The sequence below is a fragment of the Anastrepha ludens genome, chromosome 2, assembly GCF_028408465.1.
Source record: "Anastrepha ludens isolate Willacy chromosome 2, idAnaLude1.1, whole genome shotgun sequence".
Taxonomy (NCBI): domain Eukaryota; kingdom Metazoa; phylum Arthropoda; class Insecta; order Diptera; family Tephritidae; genus Anastrepha; species Anastrepha ludens.
Genome location: NC_071498.1, coordinates 30970386 through 30997861, shown reverse-complemented (window position 1 = coordinate 30997861; position 27476 = coordinate 30970386). Strand labels below are relative to the sequence as shown.

Below are 27476 nucleotides of genomic sequence, written 5' to 3'. Positions count from 1 at the left end.
AGTGGCTAAAAAAATATTCCTGGGTTCATAGCCGCAGAAGATTGGCAGTCTAGAAGTCCAGATCTGTATCCATTGCACTACAGTTTGTGGTCAGAATAGGAGAACAGCTCGCGGAAATTTGGAGAATCTCAAACAATCTTTGGTTCGAGAAGCGACGTCAATATCCATGGAAACCGTGGGTGCCTAATCGTTTGAAGGCTTGTGTAAAGGCGAATGGTGATTATTTGAATTATTTCGAATTTTTTTAATATTTACATGATTACAAAAAAGTATTAAAATTTCATACATATCTATAACGGACTTAACTTGTAACAGTACTTATGGCAGGACTAAGTACATAAAAACGTAGGAGTTCACACCAAACGAAGTGGTGAGCGAGAGTCACCTCTCGAGTTGCGGCATCAAATCATGTGGTAAGCGAGACTCACCTCTCGAGAGCAAAAGGTTAACCTCCATTAATTCTCCTAACAACCGGCTCTTATTTCGGATGTAAATCTTTTTCCCTATTAGCTTAGTAACAGCTTGAGTGATTTTGGAACAGTTCAACAGAGTGCGCTCCAGTCAAGTTATTTCTTTCTCGTGATAATCAGTGCCAATTAGAAACACAAGTTGAATTGAATACGCAATTGAGACCTTCCTTTTCCGTTTTCTTTTCTGGAACTGGATCTTTATTCGTTGCACTTCGCCTGTGTCGCAGTAAAGCGCATAGTTTCACCGTCTGCGGTATTCGTCGTCGTCAACGTGCAAATGTTCATAAATCTTCCGCAGCGATTATTTAGCACTCGAAGGGTTATTATGGTTTTGTTAGAAAACTGAGCTCTACAATTTTCTGCCACCTCCGAGCAATAATTAAATATTATGACACGCAGAAATGGACCCAAGTCTAGTGATTATTTGTAGAAGGGCGACATAATAAAATACATTTTGTTGCTTTTCTTTTTGATCATCTAATAAATTGGAGTTGAATCAGCATTCTTTGGATCACTTTCAGGTACATCAGTATCAAATTTCAACTGTCTCATTTTAACAACGTAAAATCACAATTTTTGTTGAAAATTACTCACTGTGCGGCTGTTTTTAATTTGCTTTTATCCTGACAGGCAAAGCGTGGTGTAGCTTTGTGCGTTACAACCACTACTGCCACCAACACTAATACCGGGACCGTTGCATTCATCAACAACTATAACAACAACAATAAAATTCAGCATTAACTTCATAAAAAATGGAAACCTTACTAAATCGACATTTTTACGTAAACATCAAACTAAATCTGTATGCCACTCCACATTCGCAATCACATCCCTCTCAGCTCTTGCGCTACCCACCAGCCACTACCCAATGTTTGTGCTTCGGCTTGCCTCGCAACCCCATTTTCATTTATACGAATACTTACGCTCGCATCTGCACCGCGTTCGTTTACATTAATTTCCATTTCCATTAAAACATCAACCGCACTCTGCATTGCAATCTCGTTTGCTAGATGGGTCGGGTCTATGTCTGTGCATAGTTTGGTGGTACTCACTTTGATGGGACAACGACGCCGCCGCCGCCACCACCACTGCCTACACCATCGTCTTCGTCATCGCCATCAACAACAACAGTCATGCTACAAAGTTCGGCGGTCGTTAGTGACGCTCTATTAATATACAACGTCGTACTTTGTCAGAGAAAAGTTCCTTTTGTTTTACCGCGCGCTATCCTCCTCTGAATCTCTTTGAATGGGGCTTTGCGTTGCCTCAGCCGGCATAGTTGGTTGCCTACTGGTACTAAAAATGAAAGAAAAAAAATATAACCACTCATTTTACCGGCAAAAGCAATGCCAGGCTCGCCTTGTCGCGCTCACACGCCACTCTCCGTCTCTAGTCGACATGGCATGTCATGGTTTAGCTTGACTTTCATGTGCGCCTTGACTTCGACTTACTGGACTGGTGTGCTTCTTTTCATACCTTTATGAAGCTTCGAGCACTCGTCGTCGATTGCACTAGTACACAAAAAAGTGATTCCTACCTCGTTAATTTAAAAACGTGCTTGTGGGTCGCTAAACACGAAAATGAGTTTCGTTTATTTTTCAAAAGAATCGCTTTAGAGATATAGGCAAACAATTTGAAATGCGAATAAAGCTAATCTTTTATGGATATCGTTCATAAGGGTGTATCCCGCCTCTTTCTCTTCTTCTTATTCTTGATTGGCGCGATAACCGCTAACGCGATTTTGGCCAGCCTTTTCTTTCTCGTACTAACCGACGCCAGTTGGACACACCAAGTGAAGCTAAGTCCTTCTCCACCGGATCTTCCTCTTGATTTGCTACCGCCAGCTGGTACCGCATCGAATACTTTCATAGCCGGAGTGTTTGTCTCCATTCGACGACTTGAGTTAGCCAACGAAGTCGCTGGATCTTTACTCGCTGCGCCATGTCTAGGTCGTCGTAAAGCTTATATAGTTAATTGTTCCAACGCCTACGATACTCACCGTCACAAACGTGCAAAGATCCAAAACTATTCCACGGAATCTTTCTCTCAAACACTCCAGGGGACGTCTCAGCGGATATTGTCATCGTCCACGATTCTGCGTCGAGTGTTTGTGGTTTAGGTTAGGTTAGGTTATACTGGTTGTCCAGAAAGTGGGCCCACTTGGGTGAAGAATTTTAGTTCATTCTTTGTGATACCAATGCAAGGGAAAAGAGGTGAAGGAAATCGATAGGACAAAGGGAGAGAGAGGAGTGGGTGAGGGGAAGGAGGTGGGGGATTTGTTAACCACTTCATGCTGCTGATGAAGTTCATCAGATTTTTGATATCAAGACCTGCTATATCAGCAGGCGTAGAAAAGCAGTGAGAACCAAGATGCCTAAATCGTAGTCGTTGAAGAGCATGGCAGCTAAGACATGATTCCACATCATCCTTCATACAACTCACGCAAGAAGAACTCGAAGTAATTCCAAGTCTCACGCAGGCATACCTCGCGGACCTGTTAGGACACCCACTAAGTTTGAGAGCTGAGATTTTGTCATCCTCAGAAAGTGCCTCAAGTTTGTGTACTTGCCCAGAGCTCCTTTCGCGTGGAAACTACCACACAGTTCCCTTGTCTGGCCAGCTCATCCGCTTCGCAGTTTCCCAGTTAATATATTGTATAATAATTGATTATTGTATATAAATAAAAGCGTCCAATTTAAAATTTTGCCACATTCACACTTTCAGAAATATTTTTTTATCGTTTCATTTGGAATTTTTTTATTCTGACCTTTCAATATTTTCACTGTCTTTCCAAGAAAAAGATGTGTAAAGACTCCCTAGATAAATTATGTTTTGTGTGTGTCTTAAAGAAATATATTAAAGGAGAAGCTCTAAATAATGTAATCAACAGCCTTCTGAAAAAATTAATTTAACTCATTTACGGGTTCAGTGATCCCAGAATCAGCGCGAAAAGCTCCATTTTTTTAAAGAAGCACTGTTTTGTGTAAACTAGTGTTATCTATTGCCTGCTTCTCCTTTGGTTTCTGCCATTGATGTTGTTTGGTTTTTCTAGGGCGGCGGTAAATTAATTTCAATCCTGCCCTGAATATGAATCTACTCTCTGTTCGTACCGTGCACTTCGCTCTTGTCGTTCCGCCTGTTTGTCGCTCATTATGCCTGGCAGCAGTGCATGGCTGATGTTGCCTTCGAATTACGAGTACTTTCTCGTGCGCAACGGCATGCCAGTTCGACGGTTGGACGATTGGACGACTGCGCGGTCAGCAGGTTGAATGGTTTGTTCGACAGTCGCGTACACCTTATCTCTGCAATATCTCTCCTGTGTATGCAAGTATGTATATGTATGGCTTGTTTTTGTTGTTGTAAGTGTGCATCTTTGCGATGCTTACAAAGTCGACGATTCCCTTCTATCATGAAATTATAAACTCTGGTCGGGCCATATGATGCTAACAACGGCAAAGTTAACAGAAAGAAAATGAAACCATGCCACGCCGCTACTTGCCAGTCTACCGCGCAACATACTACCAAAAGAGCCAAATAGTTTATTCCGCATACGTTCGTTTGGCTCGTCAGTCATTGTGACCTTCTCTTTGTACATTCGCTCCTCGCATGTTGAACAGTCAGTTGTCATTCGGTCCCTTCGGCTCGCACGTTGCGCATTCTCCGGCAAACCTATTACAGTGCATGAATTGTGTTCACTTGCCTGAGCCCCGTCCACTTTGTCAGCCACATCCAAGTGCGTGCGTTTGTGCGACAAACTTTGTTGTTCAATCCGCTAGCGCTCCTCGTGTATTATCCATTTATGTATATATTCACATACATATGCGCGTGTGTACATGTGTGTGTGCTACACAAATGCTGGCTGTTCCCTGTTTTGCATTGTGTTCCACGTTCGGTTGGTCGGGCGGTCGTTGGTTCTGTTGCTCTGCGAGTCGTTCAGGCAGTCCTTTCTGTCGCTCGACATTTATTCAGCTTATCCGCATTCCATGCACACATACGCGTACACATGGCGTCCGATTACAGCGATTGGGACGGTCTTTGTCAGCCTGGCTGCTTGCTTGACTGCCTTTTTGCCTTGCTCTTCGCCTCCTCGTCCTTGCCGCATTTTGGTGCGCGCAGACTGATGTTGATGGGTTTTGCTTTGCGACCGTAGCGACCCTTCTCCGTGCATGAATATGAGCTCCGGCGTTAGTTTGCCTGCCTGTCTGTGTTTTTGTGAGTTTCGTGTGCGCTCATTCCTTTCGTTCCCTTCACATAAGCACATATGTACAATACATATGTACATATGTATATCTATACGTTGCGCTAACTTCGTTCAATTGTGTTCGCCCCTGCGGCTGTGCTTGTGTGCCCTTCACTTATCCTGCTTTTTCAACGTCGTTGCTGTTGTAGATCCTTCCATTAGATTTATTACCACATTTTACACTCTTATTCCTATTCCTTCGTTGTGTGGCGCCCGGGCTATTAAAACACTCTGACTACGTTTCGCATTTGCTATCGTCGTCAACAACAACAACAAAATCGTTATACTTTTTATTTCTGTGTGTAGCTTTCATTCTATGAATATATGCGTGTGTATGTTTGTGTGTGTGCATTCAACTTACAATTGCCAAGGATGTTTTTTTAATAAAATGTTACGGCATTATGTCGTACTTCGTTTGCACATTGCCCCGCCCGCCCCAATCATCCATTCATTTACCGGCAAAAGCGTCGTTGGTTGGGTGCGTGCATGTGTGACCCCGAGTCTCGAATTCACTACACAGCGAACTTCCGCTTCCCCGCTTTGCAGTACGAATCAGCAGTTGCTCGGATGCTTGACTGATCCCTAGTGGCGAGAGTAAAAATAAAATCTTTCCGTTAATGGCAGCAAAGTTTTTCTTTACACGATTTTTCTTAGTTCTTTCCGTTTCGACTGACCCGACCTTTTGCAACTCGCAATTAGCAATTCGCATTTTACATTTCATAAATTTCTTTTCAGTTCTTTTCTATCATAAGCGCGTGTAAATATGTTTGTATGTGTGAGTGGTGTGCTCACTTGGTTTACTTGAGTTCTCAAAAACTAATGCTAATTTACTAGCGCTGACTTACACTCTGTGTCGGCTATTGGTTTGTTGCAGAGGTTGCATAGTCGTGAGATGCGATAAGCACTTGTGGCTGGTAGTCGCGCACAGTGAGTTAGCCGGTGGGTTAATGTGGTGACTTAGACGTGATAGCAACGCTTGTTTGCTATCTCGAAAGTTTGCTTTCGCCTTTTGTTTACGCCAATTGCGGCATGTGAAGTTACTTTACACTCGATTGCTAACTCTGTGTCAATACGCACGAGTGTTGCGTATGAGAGTTTCATATTTGGCGTGATGTTTGTTGAGAATACATAAAGGGGGGTCCATCAAGTGTGTGAAATTTAATTCGACTACAAGCAGAACACAATGCGTTTTTTCACTGAACTGTTATTTTTCAATGATTTTTTTTTTGTTTTTGAAAAGATTACGCCTTACCATGTAACATGTACCATGACTGGTACTGGTACATATTCTCCAGTTTCGACACGTAGTCTAACAATGTCAACGTTCAATTAAATCTTTAAACTATATCTTACTCTTGTATCGTCTCTGTATGGTTGGCGTAACATTTATATTTATCAGCGCTACACAAAAAATGATCGACTGTTGATTGTTTAATAACATTACCATTGCGGCTGATTATTCGATTTTCGAAGAGAGTGCGGAGAAGTTTCAATATAAGGCGGCCTGTGTGGCATTTATAAGATACTTATGCCATCCTCTTCAATTTGGGGAAAAAATCGGTAAACATGACGCCGTAACGTTCGATATTGAATGTAACGGCGGCTTCTCATGCTCATTTTCGCACAAACAAAAAAAAAAAAAAAATTCGCCCCAATCAGTCTGGCTGCGTCGTCTTCCCCATTACGACCCCTAAATGCAACAATTCTGTATGTTAACATAGACGCCGAGATGAAAATGAGTTTAAGCGTTTGGGTTTTGAGAGAATATTTGAATATTTGGAGTAGTACGTAAAATTCTAAAATTCTTCTATTCCTAAAGTAAATATTAGTATTTATGTAGTATCAAGATGACTTCAGATAATTAGAATTGTAAAACAAAAATAAATTAATAAAAACAAAACACGTCAACCGCTCGCTCCTAGGGCAAACAAGTGCAAGACGTGTCTGTGACGTCAAATGCACGCAAATGTACCCATTTTGTAAATGTCTAACCATAAACTAAATTTATCTCACGCTTTCTTAGCTTAGGTCTACAGTACAATACAAGTTTGTATATTCAATTGGCAAAAGCTGTGGTATGAAACATATTTTCGGACTCCAAAATTGAAGTACCGTATCTTTCACGCCGTCAAATGGTTTTCCCGGTTATTTAAACCAAAAACAAAATATGCGGCATAAGATTGGATTCTCCATATAATTGGATTCGGTTAAATGGGTTTCTTGGTATGATAGCTCGGCAATATCCACAAAAACATATGATTAGATATTCTCTTCCAAAAAGTGTGCAATTTTGCAGGGTAAATTAAGGGGAAGATACTGCAATGCAAAGCTTAGAATTTCAAGGTCACTGTTTTTAGACATTTATAGGTATGTAATACAAAGTTTAAAATTTTAAGCAGCTATTTACATGGTTGAACATGAGCTTCGTCTGCCAAGGGGGGAGCGCTATTAAAAATGTATTTTCTTCAACTAACCTCCAACTTGTAGATGGGTAATTTGTCAATAGCCGATGTATAATCCAGCTCACACGCCTTTGCACGTTTTTATAGCAAATTTCTGTAAATATGTAATATGTTTTGTCATTTTAATCACATTCACCATATCCAATTAAGTTAATCTGTTGTTATCAGTACTGTAAGGCGACTGTCGATAACAGCCAGGCAACCATCTATATAAAATCAAACAACATTCATTAATTTGTGCGCGAGCAAAGCTGTAAATTTTTTTTTAGTATTAAACCTTTTCCTTATTTACACTCATGCACCGATCATTGCAAGGCTATACAGAACCAAGGCGGTTGAATGGGAGTTGGTCACTTCACTGGCGACTGAACGGCCTGGTAACTTTTATCATTTACTACATACCAACCAGTCAGCTGTTTTTCCATCAGCCCTACTAACTCTCAATTTTAATCGATTTACATACATGGTCTCTTCCTTGCTATCTGTTATTCCTTTTAACGTTTTTCTATTTTGCCCATCATTCGGTAAAATCGCATTTCCGTTGATGGTAAACACAACAGTCAGTTGCTGTTGCAACGGCTATCCTCTCCTGCATTAAAATGTGCCCACATACACATTGTCAATTTGGTTTGAAGGCAAAATTGCTCCAAATTGTGCTCGTACATTTTGAATGTTCTGCAATTGAGAGACTAGGCGGAGGTGGTAGAACGTGGCATGCTAGAGCTGGTGTAATTTTAGGCTTGCCAGTTGCGAACGCCTGAACGTACTATCGACAGACCGAAAGTCTCACTGTCTGACTCGACCGATTGACGTGCAACACTCGGCATTTGGGGGAGCTCATGTGTTGCAAAGTGTATGGATGGGATTTTCATTTATTCGTTCGATCCTTGCTTGGATGCCGAACTGAGTGTTGGCTAGTGGGATTTTTAGGGCGTCTCTAGTGTATGCCTGTGTATATGTATGAGAGTCCGTTTGCATGCGCTGCTGCTGTGTCGGAAGCGCCCGGCGACAGGTGGATGGAAACTCATTGAATATGTATTATCCATGTTCGTTGTTGGATGTGGAAAATCGATTAAAATTATATACCCAAGTATAGATATACGAATAAACGGTTATATATACAATTACATACATATGTATATGTATGCATATGTATATTTTTGTGTTCGGCAGAGGATAAACGAGCGCAAACACGAAGGATACGACGAACTCGATAACGAGTGCCAGCACAGTTATGGCCGCGAGCCGACAGAGCATTGTCGTTTCGTCGCTATTCGTCGTTGGTTTTGCTTTTCGCTCTGCTCGGTTCGTTCAGTGCCCCTGTGTGTGGTGTGCAGGCTGTTGGTGGGCAGCCCACAATGTTGTTGCTACGCTGAACTCGCTCGTTCGCTAATACTGTTTGCCTTTCATTTTGTGACTCGCCCTGTCTAATGTTTATGGATTTGTTGTTGCTTCTACTAACGCTGCGACACAGAGTAGTCTCACACGTTTATTTTAATTTTTTCTTCTCCCTGCTATGGAGAGTTATTATATGACAGTTTTTCCATTTATTGTATACGACTATGTACATACATATGTGCATGTAGTATACCTTCCATGTACTATATTAATCGAAGAAATTAAAAACCGACAAAAATGTAGATGTCTGATGTAAAAGAAAAAAATGGAAAATAACGCAAAGAGGAAAAACGACATGAAAAACCAACTTTTGCTTGTTAAAGTGGAAGTTGCCGCCTCTTAACTGTAATGACAGTAATGCCCCACAGAAGTGGGCGGGCGGCAAACAAAAAATAGAAAGAACAACAAAAACAATACATTTCATTCGTTTTTCATTTCATGTCATTTGCTTTTATGCTATGCTGCCGTCACTTTAGTTTTACACATTCTATTATTTTACCTTTGAAGCATTTTGCCGCCATCATCGCCACCGCCGCTAGCTTCACTGTAGGATAGTAGAGTCAGTGCAGGCAACTAAGTATTATGTATGGCATCAGCAGTGGCAGAAATGATGTCGGCTTTGAAGGGCTTTTCAAAGTGCGCACACTGGTGGCTGTGCGAAGGCAGTGTACATTTATAAACACATACTTGCATACATGCATACATACATAGGTACATATGTATGGCAATTGATGCATGTGGAGGGTGGCCACGTTGAAAATGTCTGCTGCTGATGATGTTGCATGTGGATAATGATGATGATTGGTTTTGTTGGCGGCTGTTGGCTGGTTGGCTGCCTAGCTGCCTGGTTTTCACTGAATTTTCCTTGGATGTTACGTCAAGTTGGTGGGTGATGATACAATGCATTCTGCTTTATACGATTACGGTAACGGGGTTGGATTGCATTGAACTTGTGCGTGTTCTTGCCGTTAGCTAAAACTTTGCCTCAGTGCGCTTTTATTTACATTTTATTCATAAATTTTATTTCATTCTTTCATTTCAGCGCCACATATGTTGTTCTTGTTGTTTTGTGCGTATTTTTTATGGCAATGTCCTGTTTCATTTTATTGCAATTTTTCTTTCATGTTTCTTTGTGTATTTAATTTCAGTCGTGCTCATTTTTTCTCTTACTAATATTTCATTTTATTGGTTTTTGCTTGATTTTTCTGCTATCCTCTGCGGGCGTGTGGATTTTCCTACCGCATGAAAGTCGTATGCAATATGAATCGAATGTTGGGGGATTTTTTTATTTATTGTTGCTTAGTGTACTTTGGTAGATATTGATTTCTATATATTGATGTTGTTGTTGTTGCTGTCACTTTTTGAATTCGCTGAAATGGCTCACGATTAATGAGACTAAACCAGAGTTTTCCAAACTTTAGCAATCCGTTAGCGCACTTTTAGATATTTTTAATGCTGGGAGTGGGCAGGAGATCCCTGACTTTTGACTAAGCTTTCCGAGCTACACTCATATTTTACGTTTTTTACGGTTCACTTACTCGCTGGTTATAATGGCCTGAATGGAAGTGAAGAGTGGAGCTTCATTTAATGCACGGCGCGGAATGCATCGAGCTATTAGCTCATTTATGATTCTTCCATTTCGTTGCGACAATTACTTGTTGTGATGAAAATAATGAAGCCACAACGGAAGAAAACGAAAGAGACGAATTAATCGTAGAATAAAAATATACAAATTTTAAACAAATTACTTTTTTTTTAATTTAAATTTTTAAATTAATTTTTGAACGATAAACCGAAAAACAAAAAAAAATATTTTTTTACACCTAGAACAAAGTGATCGAAATCCACTTTTCAGTGCAAGCAGTGATAAAAGCAAAAAATTCATTTTAAATGAAGTGAAATAAAAAAAGCTCTTTCTTTTATTAGCTGAATGATTTTTGTATACAACCCTGCTTTGGATGCACCTTGTACGCTCACGTCACAAAGTGTTTGCTCGCATTTCACTTGATATGCTATCTTTAACATACTAATATTTCATATGGAATATTTTATTTTTTGGGAGACCTATAGTAAAATATCATCGTAGAACGCGCTTTGGGAAACGCTGCTCAGACATTGCTACGTAATATTAATCATCACATTCCAATGTTGATTGCATCCCGAAGTTGTTGTTGTGGGACAGTTTTTTTTTTGATTTTTTTATTGTACAAAATATTTCAAAAAATTTCCCTCGATCACTCTTACAACACATCTCATACCGCATTATATCCGTCAACTCTCCTTAAATTCTTTGCATTTTTTTGTTGCCTATTTCTCGGCTCTCATCCCGTTTGTTTTCTTCACTTACTCAACAATAATCTGATTTTAATTTGTAACAGCGAAATAAATACCGTTGCCATTATTTCCCAATCGATACTAGTCTGATTTCAGGAGACATGAAGAGTATCCTCGTTCATGACGTCCGTCTACCATCTCACTGGTAGGAGTGATAATACTTATAAAGTGCGTGCGGGTGGCGAAAATGGCAAAATAATTGATTGGCTCAGTACTTGCTGTGCTTCTTTACCTCATTTCTGATTATTACTTCAGCTTATATTGTTTGTTGTTGTTTTTTTGTTAAAGAACACAGGTGGGGAAATTAGATATATTGCACTGTTTGAAACAAAGAAAATTCCTAAGGAGCAAACGATACGAACTCGGATTCGAACTGCAACACTTGATACATGCACATGCACGTACATGTGTACGTACTCTGAGTTTCTTCTACTCTCCTATTTGTCTCTCAAGTATTTCTGGTATGTTTCATGTGTATGTTTGGTGGACATGTCGTGCACATACTTGTTGGTATATTTTAGGTATACTTGTACAAAATCAAATGTGTGGGTGTTGATTGCTTCCATATGTTACGAAAATAGTTTGTTGTTCTTGTAGACGAATATATTCGTTCATTTCGTAGCTTGGCTTGGCTTGGTGCTTGTTCTTCAACATATCTCCAATTTAATTACGCTTTTATGTGCTGCACTTTGTCATTCATACCTGAATAGTACTCGAAGCACATATTAGAAATTCTCATTTGCTTTGCCGTTGATTGGGGAATTCCGCTTTGCTTCTTTGTGAACTAGAGTCAATCTTTCTCAATTTACTTTTGTTTTGTCACATATGTAGTTTTATGAAATCTGGTTTTTGTTCTTGTTAATCATAGTGTTGGGAGTTGTGCCATGGTTCTTAGACTTTTTCAGTGCGTTATTGAGAAAGAAAAAACTCCCCGACTACGTAGGTTCCGGAAAAGATGTTGCCCCACAAACTAGACAATGACAAATGGCTTGATTTTTAACCCATAAGACTAACCGCTATGGACCTAAAGGCGCGCAAATTGTTTAACTTAGTGAATTGGAAATTACCCTATGTTATGCTAAATGTTTATGACGTCTTCGAATGTCCGATGGTAACAAAAGCTCTGTCTATGGTAACGTCTATCATTGCCCCTAGAGACCTTAGTTGCTATTAGAAAAAATTTCCGACCCATGAAGGTTGATGTAAACGAAGGTATATTTGGGCTATAAATTGCCGATGAGCGTGCGTGAATAGTTCACCTTTAAAGTAAATGATTTCTTTTCTGGTATTTATGTAGGTTCGATTTATCTCCACATTTGTAAATAGTTGGAATGGTTGAAACTCTGTAGGATATCTAGAGTTTATTTATTGTTGTCTTATGCTAAGACGAGGATTGGAGCACAACTTTTCTACTGCATTTGAAACTTGTCAGAGAACGATAGAACGTCTCCTTTGTATTGGAGACAAAAACACGTCTTGTTTCTTGGGGGAATTTGTGTGCTGTTATGCGAAACCTCTCAAGCCTCTCATTAGGTTAGACAGTTCCAAGTCATGGAATTTATTTGAATGCTTTACACGCTTCATTTGTCTGTTCTCTTCATATTATCTGAAAGCTTGTGAAAGGTTAAGAGATGGAAGAGAATAGCATTAAATTTTGCGAATTATTTATACGGTAAAGTCGATTACAAAAGTTTTCATATGCAAATCGCTTGTAATTTAATATTCATCGTTTATTTTCTATAGCTATAAAATACTGTTCAAATTCGCAGTAATTATGTAATAAAAACATTTTTTTTTTTTTTTACAGACAAATACTTCCAGAGGCCAATCACCTTATCCGCCAGCACATGGTCAAAATTCAGGTTCCTATCCAAGTTCACCCCAACAACAGCCGGGCGGTCCACCACCGCCCCCACCGCAATCATCAAATCAGGGTACGGCTGCTGCACAATACTCACCGTATCCACAGCGGTATCCCACGCCTCCTGGGCCAGCGACAGGCCCGAATCATCGAACTGCCTACTCACAACATCAGGTAATTACACTAAAAAATCAAAATTCATATTGTTAGATTATTGTATGTTCACTTCGACTTTTTTTATGTCCAAGCTGATTGGTATTGCAAAAATCCGACCTTCCGGAAAATTGGAAAATGTGTATACTTTCTTCGCACTTTTTGACAATATATTTTGTTTTTTTTTTTGACTGTTCAGTATTTTTGTCTAAAAAACATATAAGTCCCAGTTTCTAAACTTAGAAAAATGGAATACAGATTTTTTATAACAACACCAAAGTTTTTAATTAGCATTTCTAGAAAAAGTATTGGCGGGCAGTTTTAAGCTTATTGAATTGTAGTATAATAAAGTGCAAGTTTTAAGTTGCTACAAAATTCCGTTGGTTTTTTTATAATTTTTTCTCTTGACAGTGTTCCGGATTTTCTCCATATAATAAATACAAGGCACAAAATTAATTTTGTTTTGTCATTTATCGAAAAAGGTTTCGAGAGAGCTAAAAGAGGATTATCAAAGTTTTATTATTAACAATAACTCATTATTGGATGCATTTAATTCACCAATACGGCTTTTTAGATCACATAATCGATAAATTTATTGACAGTTTTGTTTTTTAACTGTTTTTGTAAGAGTTCTCAGGCATATCAAATATTATGAGATGCCTTCATATTTTATATAGGTTTATTCATTATTTTATATCTTTACATAAAACTTTGAAAATTTACCGCTTGATTTTGGTTGCTGTTTAAGCTAATTTGGTACTTCGTAGGCCCATGCCACTTTTTGTAAACTAATCGTCAACAAAGGACGAATGAAATGTTATTATCTACATATAAAATGCCATATCTATACATATTACCACAAAAATTTATTCGAAAAACTACATATTAGATTTTACAGCATGTGCAATATGTTGTACTCATCTACTTGTACGCACATTACAATTACATAAAAACGAGAGCAACAAAATTTCCAATAATATGACAGCAGCGCCATCTCCAATCGCATCATCAGTTACTCCCCTACTTCCCTGACAACATAAATACCCATGCATACATACATATATGCATACAACCACCATGGGGAAACAAATAACACTTTACGACGCTTGTCCATTTGAGAATATTGCATTATGCAAATAAATACCCTACAGAAAATCTACTGATGCATTCGTAGTCGTAATGACTAGTTCCCCTGTTCTTCTGTGTGTGTGTACAGGGGAATTTTACGAAACGATGTTGTTGCTCGTACTATAAAGTGACAGCACTAGTTACATGTAGTTTCTTTTAGATTAATTTCAGCGGCAGTACCTTCATTGGAGTGAAGAAGTAGTTTAACTCCATGAACAATGTTTTTAAAAGCCATAAAGTAATTTTCAGTTGTAAATGTTATATTATATTTATTTTTACTTGTATATCTGATAAATAAATGCATGTAATAGCCATTTTAGGAAAGGAATTGCTTTTTAGTTTGTCTTCTGTGACAATCAAGTCATTACTCGACCGATCTCAAAACACTAGTTGCCAACTAGAAATTTGTTTCACTAGTTTATGCTTGCCTGTCAGCTGCGGCAACAGCAACAGCAACAACATAACAAAACATAATATGTAACATGCAATGCAACTGTGTAAATGTGTTCGTGTGTGGTTTTATTTGCTTCCCTTGGTGTCCTTCCATGTGGTGTGAATTAATTTTGAAAGTGCAGATGTGTATGCGTCCACGCAACGCGAGCACGAACTATACATACAAATATCGACACACACACGCAGTCGTACATTTATACCTGTGTACATATATTATGTATACGTAATGACGAGTAAATGGAAAATTGTGCATTTGTGCATTTGTGTGTGTGTATGCGCTGTTGTATCCCTGCACTTGTTGTGGCATCAATTGCAATTGAACACTTTGTCCTCGACTAGGAGCCTAGCTGCTGCAGCTATTATTGTTGCTATGTATGGCACGTATCAGAGCAGCTATTGAAGTCAATTTTAGCTGTTGGTTTCATTGTTGAAATTGTTGTTGCTCGAGCTGCGACTACTGCATTGCAGTGCTCTTACTTTTTGTTGTTGCTTCGGCTGTTGCCTCGGCCTGTCACATCATTATCATAAATAAGATTTTGTTATTATTGCTGTTATTGGAATGGCATGTGGAGCGTTTTAATCATTATTATTCTTGTCGTAGCAGTGGACTTAACTTAAACTTAATTTTGTTGTTGCTGCTGCTGCTCTTATGGAATTGGCTTCTGCGTAGTGAAACGATGGTTGTTGGTTTCATTCCAACTTCTTTCATGAAGTTTTCTTTTTCTGACAGCGATCCCTTCTGTACGCGGAATGACGAAACTGTGCGTGTATTTTGTGGTATCAGAGAGCTTCCATTTGCAGAAGAAAGCAAGATTGGTTTTGAAGCTCGCTTTGACAAGTATGACTGAGGCTATTTGTTTACCAATTCATGTGCACCAATTCCGAGATCATATAAAAACTGCCTACAAAAGTAAATGATTGATCAAAACATGCTTCATAATTTCCCCAATTTTTCAAACACAGCGAAATCTCGGTATAAAGAATTTGAGAGAAATGAACAAATGAAGGGTTGGCTATAGGCTGGCTTCCTTCCAAATCAGTATTTCGGTATTTTTCAATGAATTTTTGGTTTTTTAGAAATTATAAAACTTATGGAATATGACTTCATTGAAATTGCTGTCTCGGCCTATGATACAGTAGCCCACTTGCAAGGGTTTCGGGTCCTATTTCTGCAATATTTGAATGTTTAAGTACTTGAATCTTTGCGGGTTTGGCGATATATGCCACAAAAAGTCGTAAGGATATCACATCGCATACTTTTATCTATCTATAATTTGTATGCAGGAGTTATAAGTGAGTGAATATTTTGCTATTTAAATTCGAGTTGTAAGCCTGCTACAGACATGAAAATTCAAATTAAAGGAATACCTTTCTAATTGCGATCGTCTCTCGGCAGGCAATGGCGAGCCCCCGATTGCATTTCTGTCAAGAAAAAGTTTCTCTGGGGGTCTCTCCATATGTGGAACAACATCAAGCGCACATCACAAATTGGAGGAGAAGTTACGCCCTACACTAATACAAACCTATACATGTGTTTCAATTGTATGCACTTATACAAGTATTCAGTATACATTTGAAATCGGCATTTTTGCGTAATTTCATTTTGTAATGAGCTCCTTATGCGTAGATTTTTGAATTAAAACTTCCTTGTATATATTGCTTCTATGTTCTTTTATATATGGTTTGCTGACTAAAAAGCAACAGCGTTTCTTGTAACAGTAAAAAATGCATGCCATACACTGAATACAGATTGCAGCTAATGCACGAGCCCTTGATCGTATATGCATATCAGGATGTTGCATTTATTGTTGTAAAATAACACACACAATTGTATACCAGTCCCGTCTTGCTCTGCATTCTCTAACAAAATGTGAAGAGATGTGTATGTGTGTTATGTTTAAATATGCTCTCATATGTGTATGATATTCTTCATCTTCCATCGTTTACCCCTTCGATGTTTGGGTGGCCAACAAAAACAAAAACCTTTAAATTTTGTACTGAGATTACTGGATTACTGAGATTCAAACAGCGAACATTTGTTTTTGTTATTTTAATATCTCCAAGCAAAATGAATCAATTCAATTATTTTCATCCCTACTAAAATACAATTTTCAAAGTCGACGTTCTCGGTCTTGTATGTAAACACTTTATTGTTTTAAACGTAGACTTTGTTTAATAATTACTCAATCAGCGCAAGTCTAAGTAGATTAAAAGAAAAATAGATAGAAATCGAAAAATAAAATAAAATTAAACTAAGAGAGAAATTAAGTTTAATGAAACTTGATTAGATCTTAACATTTGTGAAAAAATTATGTACACATATCTACGTACAATATCTAACAAGTGAGCACAAAGGAGATGAATGAATATAAAAATTCAGATATTTGAAAACCCTTACCATTTTTTCTTCTTTATATATACGTTAAAACTACAAGTGGCAATAATTTTGAGAAAGAAATGAAAATGGAAAAATAGTTACTAGTGAAGAGGCTGCTATTATATGAGGTAGGGGTATTTTCACCCGCCGACAAAAAGAACAACCAACACCTCTTGCGATTATAAATTTTGACATTTAACTTTTTCTTAATTTTAACTAATTTACAATATGTTACATGTATTACATGTGAATCAAAGCTTCAAGTTTTGTAAGGAATTCAGGGAAATTCATAAGAATTTCCAACATATTAGGCAGAATGTTCAGAAAACTTTTGAGTATGCAGTTTTATAGCTCAAACAATTTTAGTATAAGGAAGCGTAAGTTTAAAGTGCCTCAAAAATGCCCTTGTATTTAATTTTTTTTTTTTATTGATGGTATTGTGCATTTTCTTCTTCCATATAAATCACATTTTTTATATGGAGAAAAAGTTCAATACCGTAAATACCTTTCTTTTTTATTTTCATATGTGAACACTTATGACTCCAGTACAAATAGTCTTCTACCTTTTAAATTACTGGGTATTTTTTTCAGAGCTTTTATTTTTTCTGGCATATTAATTAATATCATCGATTGGCGCGCGCACAGATTCTTTGTTAAGTGTTCAACTGGGCATCTCCGTCAATTTATGGGCATCCTTAAGTAGATTTTCAACCCGAAATCAACCAAGTTGTAGTCACGTACTAGTCAATTCGGCTACGGTGGTCGCTAGATCCAAATACCGTGAGAAAAAATACAATGCTCTGTGTTTGCTGTGATCAGCGCAGTATAATCTGCTATAAGTCGCTAAAAGTAGGGGAAGAAGGGGAAGAAGCTATTACAAATGAACGTTACCTATCATCAATAACAACCGCACAGAATATGAGAAAAACTAACAAAATGTGCAAACGAATAGTTGTATTTGAGAAGCACTGCCCCTAAGCAGCTCATTCATCAGACCAAACTTGATTTGATTACCACCTAATTTCCAACGATGAGGTTCTAGTATGAGCTTTTTCTGAGTGTAGGTTTCTTATGAAATTGTGAAATACTGATTTTGTTAAAAATACAAAAAAAAAAAAACGACTAATCAATTTTTTACACAATTTGTTTGAGAGTTGGCAAAAATGTGTATCTAGCAATAGGAATTACTTTGAAAATATATTTTCTTCCACTTAGTACACCTAAAAAATTCCTGTTTCATACATATGCAGGTGTGTGCTTAGGTAACGTGCTTCGCGATGAATTTCAATTATTGAAGTTCACATTGAAGTGAGCATTAAATTTGGATTTTTATATTTTAATATTTCACTACATAAAATTGTATGTATTCGTATTTTAAATGTAGATATACGTAAAAAATTCGAATCAATAATGATCCTTGTCCTGGATTTTCGCTCAGGTGTAAAAAAAGACAACAAAAACAGCAATACAAAAATAAGTAAATCCCGTCAGCCATGCAATTAATTAAAAATAATACAAAAATAAAATATAAAATATATGAATGCAGCTGAAAGTTTGCAGAATTCACCTGAAATTGACGTTTGTATGTGTTTTTTCTGTTTCATAATTTTACATATCAGCAAGCCCAAATGGGCATTTTTTCCTCTGCTATGTAAATACGAGTACCTGCCTACTTACATATACATACATACATACAAGTGTGTCTAATATAAAATGCAATTTTTATTGCAGAGAAAAGTTTTGCCATTAAACAAACATGAATTAATACGCATGCGGTAGGAAAAAATACTTAACCAACAAAATATCCGGGGATTTATTAAAATTGCGCTGAATTGATATAAAAAAAACCTATAAAAAAATTAAATAAATGAAATGAAATGAGAGTCGAAGTTGCAGCATGACAATGCAAATTAATTGTGAAATGCGCGGTTGTACACTAGTGGTCAAATTAAAAGCAACTGACATCTCACTTTATTTAACAGTTCGTAAAGCTGTTTGTAATAACGAAAAATTTTAAGTGTATGCTATTAAAACTTTTTAGCTGCAAAACACAAAGAAAAAAAAAATTATTTCAATATGTATCAAATAATAAAATTTTCCTTCGAAGACTAAAATAACTCTTGCAATTATTCTCTTGGAACTGAAATGGTAGCTTCAACACATCGGCGTGGCATTGAATTTATAGACCTCTCAGCTTGATATTTGTAAATGTTCCATATGCAACGATCAAAATGGTATCCCTTTCAGTTTTACGTTCGGCGACGCTCTTTAGGTTTTTGATTGCTGTGAATTGAAGCCAATGTGAAAAACCTTTATATACAATAACATTTTGTTCTCCTACTCCATTGCGCAAGTACTGCGGAATATTGATGGGGTAATTGTCATAATGAAAAACCCAAATATGCGGCATATATTTTTCTGCATAGGGCAACATTTCACTTTCCAAAACGTTTGCTTTTCCAAATCTGTGCATTTTTATGTCGCTTACTTGCTTTTTTTTTATTGTACTTACTAAATGGGACCCCAAGTCCAGCCTAAGAAAAGCAACTCCACACCAGAACTGAGGCGCTCCTCCATTCTTCAAAGTACCTTTAATTACCACTTGCTAACGCTTGGCGAATCGAAGAAGCAACTGGCATAAATAAATATACGAGCATATGGGCTGCACTGGAAACGAACTACCAAAAATTACACTACAGCGCCGACCGCTATAACCCAAAGGGTTGGCGCGTGAGTGCACAGGTTCGAATTTCCGTGCATGACACACCAAGTGATAGAAAAATATTTTTCTAATAGCCATCGGCAGGCAATGGCCAACTTCCGAGTGTATTTCTGCCATGAAACAGCTCCTCATTAAAATCCATTTGCCGTTCGGAGTCGGAGTTGAAACTGTAGGTCCTCCATTTGTAGAACAATTAGATTTAGTGAGTTATCCCAGTTTTACGAGGCATAACCATTGCAAACGATGAGGGCTTATACAAAAACTAGTCTGACATACAAAACAAAAAAAAAGAAAGGTTTATCAGGAATTATAAAGGGGTTTTTAATAAGAGGTGTTATTTTGATATTCAAAGAAAAATGATATTTTTTAATATAAATGATCGGGTGTTTATTTCATTATAAAGAGGAAGGTATGCCGTTATTAGTGGAAAATAACATCAGGCAAATGACCACCACGATGACGCTTACAGGACAATATCCTTTTCATGACATTTTCCATAACCGAATTGCAAAGTGGCTGCCCTATGTCCTCGATAGCCTCACGAATTCGATCTTTGAGGTCATGAATCGGCCCTGGGTTGTTGGCGTAGACCTTCTCTTTCACATGGCCCCAAAGAAAAATGTCACAAGGTGTTAAATCACAAGATCTCGGTGGCCAATTGTGATCACCTCTTCGAGAGATAACACGGTCCGAAAACTTTTCCCGTAAAAGATCAATGGTTTCGTTGCTTGTGTGGTACGTAGTGCCGTCTTGTTGAAAATAAACGTTGTCCAGGTCAATACCATCCAATTCCGGCCATAAAAAATCGCTTAGCATCTCTCGATAGCGAAAGATAACACCCGTTATTGGAAAACCCTTTATTTAAATTAATTTAATTTTTACCTTTATACCTTTATAAAACAAACTACATATTAACAGATTTCCGTTGCTCTAGTTTCGACCACCAGTGTACATACATAGTGCAAACTTAATCTGTGTGCATGTTGATGCATCTAACTGTGTGTGTGTGCAGAATGCAGGCAGGATATTTACACTCATACATGGGCAAATACATATAACCGCAAACGAAATTGTTGTTCAATATTCATATTAGTGTACATCTATGAAAATATTTATGCACTAAAAAAAACATGCGCGCGCACACACACTCACACAAAATGGCAAATAAAAGTACAATAAAAAAAACTAATATATTATTTTTTTCGCAAATAATAAATTTTGTGCTGTAGCGCATACATTTTTATAAAAAATGCGCACCAAACAGTTGTCCGTTTTTGTAAATGAAAATTGAATTGTTGAGAAACACCCTCTCACACACTCTCACAACCCCACATGCGTATGAGATGAAAGAAAACAGTCATTTATCTGGGAATTAGGGCAGATAAAAAACGGGAAATTAATGAAACTACTGAAGCAAAAATGTATAAAATTTTCCTTGTGTATATGTATTTGTACATGGTTGTGTGTATGTATGCTTTTATATGCATTTTTGATGCAAAATGCTTTAATACTTATGAATAACGGTGACAGCATCGGCGGTTGCTTTGTACAAGCCAAACAACAAATACAATGATGCTGCACTGATGAATCAAAGGCGGTCGGTGGGTCTACAAATATCCTGAAAAGTTTTCGGTTGCAAATGAAAAAAAGGTTATGGCATTAACTTTTGCATATTTTTATTCAAATAATTCTTTACCAATCATTCTGACCTTTGCTGTTGCAGTTTATTTTCGCTGTTTTTTTTTTTAATGATGAAAATAAAATACATAGACAGCGATAGCATTGGTCAGTTAATTGCAATAATGGGAAGTGAAGTAAACGTTTTTTTTTTTTTTTGTTTTTTTTTTTTTTTTATAATAAATTTGCATGTTTCTACTCCTTGCGTTCAATAAGAAGGAATTGGCATTAACCAGTTTTCTGTCTAGTCTACAGTAATGTTAACGTACGAATACATAAAAATGTATCAATACCAAAATTTCCTTTCAATGCCTCTTGACTTCAGTAGATCAAAAAAAACTGCCGAATAAAAATTGTTGAGATTAAAACAAAAGTAGTCCAGACAAGAACGGTGAATACGTGCCCTTGAAACCACATATTTTGAAATTTTAACAAGCCAAACAAGAAACACTTGAATACCCGGCTAACTAAAGGAATCCTGAAATGCTTTTATGTGCTATAAACCTGCTTATAACAGCTTTTCACTCACAAGTGAGTTTTTTTTTGGAGCTTCAAATGTGTAATTTTTCGTTCTATGACGAAATTACGTTAAAAAACACTTCAAATCCGATGAATTCGGTGCTTTTTATGGCTCATTTTTAGTGAATTTTAGGGATATTTTAAAGTCTTATTTGACCCTTCCTAAGAGCCTTTTTGGAGTCATACTCCTATTTCATAATTTTGTTAGTACTTTTTGTGCTTTTTTTTTGTTAATATTGTTTGTTGTTAACATGCAATGTATTATAAATAAAATGTATATAATTACGTTAATGCATACATATTCCATAAACAGATTTATGAAAATATGCAAAAAATCAGAAATAAAATACAGTCACTTCTACCGGAAAATATCACAAATTCATTTGGGAAAAATCATTGAAAACTTCATGTTAAGAAATCAAAAATACCTGGCACAAAAACGTGTGAACGGTGAACAGATGGATTTTCAACTATTCATTTAATGTTCACTTAGTGCGACGCTGCAGGAAAAGCTTTTTGAATGCTCAAAAGAATATTCTAAAATGCCCCCATAAATGTGCATTGACGCTTAGCACTCGAAAAGTCTTCTAGAGTTTACGTAAAAATACTTGAAAAATGATCAAAAGTAAGAATGGGTAAGCAGTTTTATAGCCCATTGAAATTTAGTATAAAAAATGTAAGTTTCAAGAGACTGCAAAATGCCATTGATTTGTGAGAATTTTTTTTCGTTGAAGGTGCTAAATTTTTTCTTCTATATAAAAAAAGTAGAGCATGTACTCTGTATGGGGAAAAAAGTGTAACCTCAGCGAAAAAAATGTTGAAAAATAAAGGTATTTTGTAGTCACTTCGAACTTGCATTTTGTTATACAAAACTTCGATGGGCTATAAAACTGCATGTCCAAAAAATTCTAAAAATTCTGGTTAAAAAGCTGAAATTTTTAATGAAATTTTGAATTTTTTTTTTTAATTTTTTATACAGTTTGTAACTTTGTGTTATATATATGGTATGAACTATATTTCAATGAAAAATACTGGTGGGTTGATAATTTTGCAACAGGGTGTACCTATAAGAGAAGAAATGATAGGCATATGACTTAGTGGTGGTTGGGGCAAGTATATGGTATGTATGCCACATAATAACCCATAAATGACCGTTATTGTAGCAGCATGAACATTCCCCATACATATACGCAGAATGCTGCTGCGTGACAGTCCTTGGTCGGATATATGTAAATACGGGTCGTTCTAGTTGCCTAGAACCGACTGTCGCGGGAACGTCTACTGATGTTGGGCTTGCGAACACAATTTCCAATAGTGTTGACTCAATTTCATCAATGGCGTTAAGTCTCGTGTAAAAGTTCAGGAATTGTTAGTGGATTATTAGCATACACCATCCCGCAAAATCCCAATTTCTTCTTCTTCTCTAACCTAGCCTTTTCGTATTTCGGGTCGGTTTTCCTTGTGCGAAGTGTCCAGGTCACGCGGTCTTGATTCGTCTATTCGCTGACATTTCTGCATCGCATGCAGTGTTCAGTGGAGTTTGTCCAGGTTTTTGGTGGTCTGTCTGGCCCTCATTTTGGTACCTCCATCTGCAACACTTGCGTCTTTCTCTCACAACTCGCTGCGGCACAATGATACTCGCTTGCTTCGGTCTTTGTGCGGCTTACTCGTAGCCCATTCGATTCAAGGACAGCAAACCATAGGTTCAGATTTTCTTGAAGGATGACTTTGTCGCGTGCGAGAAGGGCTGCATTGTCAGCATACAGCAGTGTTCAAGGAAGGTTGCCTTGGATTTCGCGCGTAAGGAAGTCTATCACCAGATTAAAGAGAAGAGGGCTTAAAGCTGGGTCTTGATGTGCACCTACATTAACTTTGAAACTTTGGGTCAGCCCACTCGTACATTTTACCAGGGTAATTACTTTATGGCAGGTGCAAATTAGGTGTTTAATGATGGTTTCCAGGATCAGATCATTTCTTAACGACGTTCAAACGAGATCTTTAGGTCGCGGTCGAACGCCTTTTCGAAGTCGATAAAGACTCAAAACAGATTTTCTTTATTTAGCCGGTGTTTTTGGTGTTTTTCTATGATCGTACGAAGCATGTGGATACCATCAACAGTCGACTTCCCACTCATTAACGGTTTGTTGGTGATCTTAGCGATACTTCTGATGCGTGCGTCGAGGACTCGTTCCCCTATATAGGTATAGAGACAGTGTGATATACGTTTTATTCCGCGCTAGTTTGAACAGCATCTGGCATCGCTTTGTTTTTGTAGAAAGGGATAAGATAGTTGTTACGCGACACACAAAAAAATTACTTTAAAGAAGTTGGCACATTTTTCGTTTTTTATTTTTGGAAATATATTTCAATTTAAAAAAAGGAAGTACTACTCATGTAAGCGTGTACGCGTTAGGGAATAAAAGGTACGAGCGTACGAGAAAAAGATTAAAATTGAAATAAAAAATTGCTGTCGCAAATGCGGAACTAAACGAATATAAATTTACTTTTGGTTTTCACTGCATTCATTCAGTGTTGTCGTGAAAACATGAACATAAAAAATTCATACAATTAAATTGTGCTAAAATGCGATGTCCGCAAATAAAATAAAAACTAAATTAAATTATATGCACGTACAACCTTTTGTATGCAGAGAAAACATCCATGTCCAGGTTGTCATGTTGTCCAGTCCACTACTGCCCGGCGACTGCCATTGTACACCTTTGCGCTGGGGGATTTTACAATTTTATCACTTTTTTGTTATTAAAATTTCATATTCATTTATAAAATTACGCGCGTACACCACAACGCGTATTGTCGCAGCAGTCGAGTAGACAAATAAACGGACAATGGGTCGCGTGAACTTTGCTTGTATTCATATCTCTCTCTCATTTTTCATTCCATACAAATATATACATACATACATACATACATACCTATGCCTTTATATGCACTTGAACGTGTAAACTTACAGCCATTGTTTGTACCTTCTTCTTTTATTGCTCACACTTTTTCAGTATCCTGAACCGAATCGACCTTGGCCCGGTGGTACATCGCCGGCACCTAGTCCCGGGCCTGGTGGCCATCCGCATCCCCCAGCATCACCGCATCAATCACAGCATGGCGGTCCACCGCCCAGCAGTAGTCCTGGACATGCACCGAGTCCTTCGCCACAGCCATCGCAGGCGTCACCATCACCACATCAGGTAATTAATTTTCATCGTTACGTGCGCGCCAATTTTCCTTTCAAATACGTACATACAGATGTATAATCTTTATATACATATATGCACCTACACAGTCGTAATAAAATGGATTTCATGTCTGTCGAATTGTGTGGCACGAACAAATCAAAACAGGGTGCGGTTTTTGTTGCAGCTGCAAGCATCTATTTTTTTAACTTAAAATGAAAATTGAAATTTTTTCGTCTTAAAACTTGCAAATATTTTTATAGCTATTTATTCATTCCACCATAATTATAACAGTTGACCTGCGTTGGTTGGGAAAACTATTGACTCCAGTGTCAAGTGATTATCTCCGCATGTTCTTTTAATTCAGAAAATCGGCCTAGTTCATAAAACGCACCCCTTATGTACCACTCGTACGGAGTATGTAAAAATTGTTCCAGCACCAGTTGACGCGTGGGCAGATGATTGAATTGATGTCATCATGCGGCACGCAACTGCGCCACTGTTTGCCTTGTCATATGAAAAAAAGTAATAATAATCGGGAACAGTGAATAAGCATGAAAAATAATAAATAAATTGCTTGATGGCAAAGGGCCAAACGGGCGGGCGGGCAGGCAGGCAAGCAGAAGGAATGTAGGAAAGATAGTAGGTGTTACTGGATTGGTTGGAAGTGGGACAAGGTGTTGTTTGTTGAGCTAGACAAGTAAACATATGCGTAAAGTCCAATGAATGCACGAATGACTGAATGAATAAATGAAATTGCTTTAGGCTCTTGCTGCTGCTCTTCCTTCGTTGGTACATATGTGCATACACCTCTTTTCAAAATAATAGTAGGGTGACGTGCTGCAAAGTTTTCACAACTTTTTTTAATATTAAATTTTTTATGCTCTTATAATAGTATCGGGTGCTTTTTTAGCTGCTTGAGGACCATTCATATCGATAACTATGGTTTGACAGCTGTGAGTTGCTAACTGTGCTGACATTTCTCTTCAGTAAGGTTTGGCAAGTCATCATGAGTCGTTTAACCCCAGAACAACGCTTCCAAATTGTGGAAATTTACTTTGAAAAATAAATGAATAAGTAAATAAACAAAATAAAATAAATAAATAAATAATAAAATAAATAAATAAATCTTTTCATGGAGCTCTGGCGGCATCATCGGTCTTTCTTTCGGTGAATGTCTATTGAGCCTCGCTGACTGAATTTTTGTTTCCAAAATTAATCCACTAAACATCGATGACATTTGGCTCCAACAAAACGGTGCAACTTGCCATAGAGCGAGCCTAACAATCGATTTATTGCAATATTCAAACCACCATTGACGCCAGATTGCCAGATTTATTAGAAAAAGTTGTCAATAATTTTCTTGATCGAAGAGGCCATGTAACTCGGAGTCGCGGCGGACAAATGCCGGATTTCATGTTCAAAAAATAAATGCCGTAAAATTATTTACCAGATTATATTTAAATTAAATAAAAAATTAGATTAAAAAAAATAGATTAAAAAATAATTAGATTAAAAAAAATTAGTTAAAAAAAATTAGTTTAAAAAAAATTAGTTTAAAAAAATAGATTAAAACAAAATTAAATAAAAAATAAATTAAATAAAAAACATTTATAAAAAAAAGAATAAGATAAAAAAACTACAGTAAAAAATGAGAAACAAATCAAAAAATTAAATACAAAAAAAATTAAATATGTATATAAAAAAAATTAAATATCAAAACAAAAAAAAAATAAAAAATAAATAAGGAATTAAATCCAAAAAAAAATAAAATAAAAAAATTAAATTATAAAGCCCTTCTAAAATTCAATGTAAATTCAGCATACAATGCATCTATACCGTTATTATTGTCATTTACTTACACAATCCCTCTATAAACTTCTCAGGCTTATTAATGCTGATTTTTTAAGAGCTATAGGAAAGTTTTTCAAAAAAACACGTAAAATTCGGAAAATGCATGAAATTTTTATTTAAATCGATAGTAGTACAGTCCATATAATTTAATGTTTGAAGATTATTTCATGCAAATGTTGACTGCAACTGCGCTTCAAATGGTCCATCCGTTTAGTCCAATTTTGGCATACTCTTTCCAATGTTTCGGCCGATATCTTACATACCTATAAATGCTTTAATGTTGTCTTCCAATGCGTTAATTGAAGCAGGATTTTCTGAATAGACATGAGCTTTAACATAGCTCCACAAAAAATAACCTTAAGGCGTTATATCGCACGATCTGGGTGGCCAATTGACAGGTCCCGAACGTGAAATAAAATGTTCACCGAACTCGCCTCTCAACAAGTCAATTGATACGCGTGCTGTGTGGCATGTGGCACCGTCTTGCTGAAACCACATGTCATGCAAGTCAAGCTCTTGCATTTTGGGCAAAAACAATTTGGATATCATTTCACGGTAGCGCTCACCATTCATAGTTACGTTACGATTCGCAGCATCTTTGAAGAAGTACGGTCCAATGATACCTCCAGCCCATAAACCG

At 37.1% G+C, this 27476-nt stretch overlaps 1 protein-coding gene across 11 annotated transcripts in view; it reads left to right on the top strand.

Moving 5' to 3' along the window:
- LOC128867531 (trithorax group protein osa) overlaps window positions 1–27476 on the top strand; it is a 178450-nt gene that overhangs the window by 34917 nt on the left and 116057 nt on the right. For all 11 annotated transcript variants that reach the window (XM_054108835.1, XM_054108825.1, XM_054108894.1 and 8 more), the window contains 2 exons: window positions 12712–12939; window positions 24809–24997. In XM_054108835.1, coding sequence (XP_053964810.1) covers window positions 12712–12939; window positions 24809–24997 — 417 coding nt within the window. The remainder of the gene's footprint in view (window positions 1–12711; window positions 12940–24808; window positions 24998–27476) is intronic.